The 5,895-nt window shown below is 46.1% G+C and overlaps 1 protein-coding gene across 1 annotated transcript in view; it reads right to left on the bottom strand.

Moving 5' to 3' along the window:
- The window catches only part of LOC133139597 (anti-Muellerian hormone type-2 receptor-like), a 13,799-nt gene extending 8,481 nt beyond the window's left edge, over positions 1 to 5,318 (bottom strand). Inside the window, exons 1-4 of the mRNA XM_061259169.1 lie at positions 5,285 to 5,318; positions 4,495 to 4,677; positions 4,252 to 4,401; positions 940 to 1,029 (exon numbers count right to left, since the gene is read on the bottom strand). Coding sequence (XP_061115153.1) covers positions 940 to 1,029; positions 4,252 to 4,401; positions 4,495 to 4,677; positions 5,285 to 5,318 — 457 coding nt within the window. The remainder of the gene's footprint in view (positions 1 to 939; positions 1,030 to 4,251; positions 4,402 to 4,494; positions 4,678 to 5,284) is intronic.
- Positions 5,319 to 5,895: the final 577 nt, after the last annotated feature.

Raw genomic sequence — 5,895 nt, 5'->3', positions numbered from 1 at the left:
GCAGGCTGCGCTAGTGCTAGTGTTGCTGGCGTGTTTCTGCACAGAACAACAAGCTACACTGTGTAGCTGCGTATTAGATAAGGGCAGATACTGGAGCTCCAGATAACCTCTAACCACAATCTGCTCACTGTGGCTCCAGATTCACTAATTTAAAAAGAAATACAGACACTAAAGCCGGCAGAAAGAGGGTGAGTCCATAAGACACAATCACATTCATGCATTCAATCTCATTCATTCATGCATTTGCTTCTGATGGTTCAAGCCATTAGTTATTCCACACAATGGGAAGGTTTTGTGGTGCAGGTTTGTGGAAAGTTAATCCACACAATGGGAAGGTTTTGTGGTGCAGGTTTGTGTAAAGTTAATCCACTTAATGAGAATATTTTGTGGTGCAGGTTTGTGTAAGTTATTCCGCACAATGGGAATGTTTTGTGGTGTAGGTTTGTGTAAAGTTGTTCTGCACAATGAGAATGTTTTGTGGTGCAGGTTTGTGTAAAGTTATTCCACACAATGGGAATGTTTTGTGGAAACACGTCCTGTGGCCTGCAGGTCCTGGCAGAGCTCAAGGCTGAGACAGAAAGGCAGAATTAGGGAGGGGAGCCGCAGGACAGGGCAAGGTCGGAGCGAGAAAACAACAGAGCGGAGCGGAGGACGGACAGAGCGAGGGAGGAGAGGAGGAGGAGTGAGGGGGAGAGGAGAGGAGGAGGAGTGAGGGGGAGAGGAGAGGAGGAGTGAAGGGGAGAGGAGAGGAGGAGGAGTGAAGGGGAGAGGAGAGGAGGAGGAGTGAAGGGGAGAGGAGAGGAGGAGGAGTGAAGGGGAGAGGAGAGGAGGAGGAGTGAGGGGGAGGGGGGAGGTGAGCCATCTGCTCAGTCTGGGCATCCAAATTTCCACAGAAATTTTCTTTAAAAAAAACGAAGGAAATAACAGATAACATCTTACCGCTCTTCCTGATGGACCTGTGGCACATGACCATGCAGAGGAGCAGCAGCAGAGCCATGGGGATCAGCACCGTGCAGATACTGCTGACCCCTGTACACACACACACACACACACCATGCACGCACCACACACACACACACACACACACACACCATGCACGCACCACACACACACACACACACACACACCATGCACGCACCACACACACACACACACACACCATGCACGCACCACACACACACACACACACACCATGCACGCACCACACACACACACACACACACACCATGCACGCACCACACACACACACACACACACACCATGCACGCACCACACACACACACACACACCATGCAAGCACCACACACACACACACACACACAAACTCACACACACCATGCATGCACCACACACACACACACACACACCATGCATGCACCACACACACACACACACGCACACACATACACACCATGCACGCACCACAGACACACACACACACACACACATAAACAAACTCACCATGCACGCACCACACACACATACACACACACACACAAACAAACACACACACACGCAGACACAGACAGACACACACACGCACACACACAGATGCACAGACACATACACCACACACACGCACACACAGGGACGTTAAGCAAATACAGTTATAAATACATTTTCCAAATATTCGCAAATACACTGAAACCATATAATGAGATAAGTGGGGTACAAAAAATCTTGAAAAAGCTTAAGGTCACATTATTGCCAGGTTAATGAAGAATAATATGTTTTCTGTTGGTCTTCCAGTGTGGGAAATGTTTTCACTCATTATCACGTGTTCAAGGTCAAATTCAAAACACACGAGATACTGCTTCAGATCCACTCCCTTCCGCTCTTCCATTTCAAAAAAGAAAACCATGAAGCTTATGACCAGAGTTTATACTCACACACTCACATACTGCTTACTCACACACTCACATACTGTATACTCACACACTCACATACTGTATACTCACACACTCACATACTGCTTACTCACACACTCACATACTGTATACTCACACTCACATACTGCTTACTCACACACTCGCATACTGTATACTCACACTCACATACTGTATACTCACACACTCACATACTGCTTACTCACACACTCACATACTGTATACACACACACTCACATACTGTATACTCACATTCACAAACTGTATACTCACACACTCACATACTGTATACTCACACATTTACATACTGTATACTCACACACTCACATACTGTATACTCACACATTTACATACTGTATACTCACACACTCACATACTGTATACTCACACATTTACATACTGTATACTCACACACTCACATACTGAATACACACACACTCACATACTGTATACTCACACTCACATACTGCTTACTCACACACTCACATACTCACATACTGTATACACACACACTCACATACTGTATACTCACATTCACAAACTGTATACTCACACACTCACATACTGTATACTCACACATTTACATACTGTATACTCACACACTCACATACTGTATACTCACACATTTACATACTGTATACTCACACTCACATACTGAATACTCACACATTTACATACTGTATACTCACACACTCACATACTGTATACTCACACACTCACATACTGAATACACACACACTCACATACTGTATACTCACATTCACAAACTGTATACTCACACACTCACATACTGTATACTCACACATTTACATACTGTATACTCACACACTCACATACTGTATACTCACACATTTACATACTGTATACTCACACACTCACATACTGAATACTCACACATTTACATACTGTATACTCACACACTCACATACTGTATACTCACACACTCACATACTGTATACTCACACACTCACATACTGTATACACACACACTCACATACTGTATACTCACACACTCACATACTGAATACACACACACTCACATACTGAATACTCACACACTCACATACTGTATACTCACACACTCACATACTGAATACACACACACTCACATACTGAATACTCACACACTCACATACTGTATACTCACACTCACATACTGTATACTCACACACTCACATACTGCTTACTCACACACTCACATACTGTATACACACACACTCACATACTGTATACTCACATTCACAAACTGTATACTCACACTCACATAGTGTATACTCACACATTTACATACTGTATACTCACACACTCACATACTGTATACTCACACACTCACATACTGAATACTCACACACTCACATACTGTATACTCACACACTCACATACTGAATACACACACTCACATACTGTATACTCACACATCCAGATATATACACATTCACATCCGCTCATTCACATACACTCAGTGAGCACTTTATTACGTATATCACCGACATTAAACTTATTTTTTAGACTTATTCAGTATTCTGCTGCTGTAGCCTATCCACTTAGAGGTTTGACGCGCTGTGTGTTCAGAGATGCTCTTCTGCATACCACTGTTGTAATGTGTGGTTATTTGTGTTACTGTCACCTTCCTGTCAGCTTTGACCAGTCTGGCCATTCTCCTCAGACCTCTCTCATTAACAAAGCGTTTTTGCCCACAGAACTGCTGCTCAGTGGATGTTTTTTGTTTTTCATACCATCCTCTGCAAACTCTGGAGACTGTTGTGCATTAAAATCCCAGGAGATCAGCAGTTTTTGAGATTCTCAAACCACCCTGTCTGGCACCATCAATCTTTTCTTCCCCATTCTGACATTTGGTCTGAAAAACAGCTGAACCTCTTGACCACGTTTGTACGCTTTTATGCATTGAATTGAATTGTTGCCACATGATTGACTGATTAATGATTTAATCATTTGCAGTAACAAGCTGGTGTCCAGGCCCACCTAATAAAGTGATCACTGAGTGTAGAAACAGAGGTTGAACATGTTGGAAATAAACAGATTATTACAAACAAAATGTGCATGAGACAAATATAACCACAGAAATGCCATTTCTTTGGTTTAAGGACTGAAATTCTGTCACATCATTCACCACACTAAAGGAGCAATGCTGGGTGCATAACAGAAACTTTTACTCAGAATAACATCTTTCAACAATTAAAATAAAAAGATAAGGGCGCAATAATAATGGTGTTAAATTTGTGTTTTCGTTATTGCAGGGTTCTGTGGTAATACAGTTTGGAAAGCAAATGCGCTTTCCAAATATGAAATAACACTGAATAACTGAGGATACAAACATACTATGACATCACAGAGGGGAGCTCACCCCAGGAGGCGGGGCCAGGCGGGGGCGGGGCCAGCCAGGTGAGGTTGGCGTTGCAGAGGTCGGCGCTGCACACGCAGTGGGTGAAGTTGTCCACCTGATGGGAGGAGGAGCAGGAGGACTCGGGGCACTCCCTCGGCACCACGTTGCACCCTGAAAATTCACACGGACCCAGCGTGGGCCCCCAGGGGGTCAGTACATCACCCCCTCAGCAGTGTCACAGGTCAAAGGTCACACCCTGCGTACCTAGCAGGTCTGGGATTGGAGGCCCGTGGCTCAGCCTGAAGTAGCCCATGCAGCAGGGGGTGTGGCCACACCGCTGCACCGCCCCGCTCACGTTTCCTGCCTCCTCCATTGGCCGGGCGTTGTTGGGCCTGGCCAGGTAGGCACACCTGCGCTGCTGAGCCTCCGCTGGCGGGAGAGCAGCCCCTGGAGGGGGGGCATATTATATATTCGATATATTATATTATAATATAATATTATGATATTAGAGAGATAACTTGTCATCTCGTCAGAATGTGTGTTATGGAATGAGACAGTCGCGTCGACACAGAAGTGGCCTGACTAAGTGCCATATGTGTATCTCCTACGGGTGACAGTGAAACTGAAACGCACTGTTACGCAGACAAAGCTTTATCTGAATTTAAGTCAAATTCGAGATAAGAGCAGAGAGAGAGTGAGTGGAAGGAGAAAAAACAAAAACCGTGAACGACTGAGCCAGAGAACAGGGGTAAGGAACAAAGAAAAGTGTGACTTTCTACTAATACGCACAAACACACACACACAGACACACACACACTCTGTGGAAAGCAGAATCACAAAAACACTACAGCAGCATTTTGTACAGAAACATCTACACTAACGAAAAGTTTTGTGTCTGAGAGAAACTCCTCGAGAACAGCCAGACAGGCACACCAGAGAGCAGCCGAAACACGGGAACGCTGGCGAGCGCTAAATAAACCGTTCTGTAAAGGACAGGACAGCCTCGCCGGAGCTGTTTTTGCTGGGAAAAGGTTGAGGGCGAGACGGGACTTACCGAGCAGGGCGAAGACACCCGGCCATGTCAGCATCGTGGGAAATGTGCGCCGACCAACTCGCCCAGTCCCTGCGCCTCCAACTCCAACGCAGTGCTCTGTAATCTGCTCTCCCACACACTGCACCTGCGCACACACACACTCACTCACACACACTGCACCTGCGCACACACACACTCACACACTGCACCTGCGCACACACACACACACTCACACACTGCACCTGCGCACACACACACACACACTCACACACACTGCACCTGCGCAGAAACACACACACACTCACACACACACACACACTCACACACACTGCACCTGCGCACACACACACACTCACACACACACACACCCTGCACCTGCGCACACACACACTCACACACACTGCACCTGCGCACACACACACTCACACACACACTGCACTTGCGCACACACACACACACACACACACTGCACCTGCGCAGAAACACACACACACACACACACACTCACACACACTGCACCTGCGCACACACACACACACACTCACACACACACACTGCACCTGCGCAGAAACACACACACACACACACACACACACACACTGCACCTGCGCACACACACACACACACTCACA

This window comes from Conger conger, chromosome 10, assembly GCF_963514075.1.
Source record: "Conger conger chromosome 10, fConCon1.1, whole genome shotgun sequence".
In the NCBI taxonomy this organism is placed as follows: Eukaryota; Metazoa; Chordata; class Actinopteri; order Anguilliformes; family Congridae; genus Conger; species Conger conger.
This window is presented reverse-complemented; position numbering and strand designations above follow the sequence as displayed.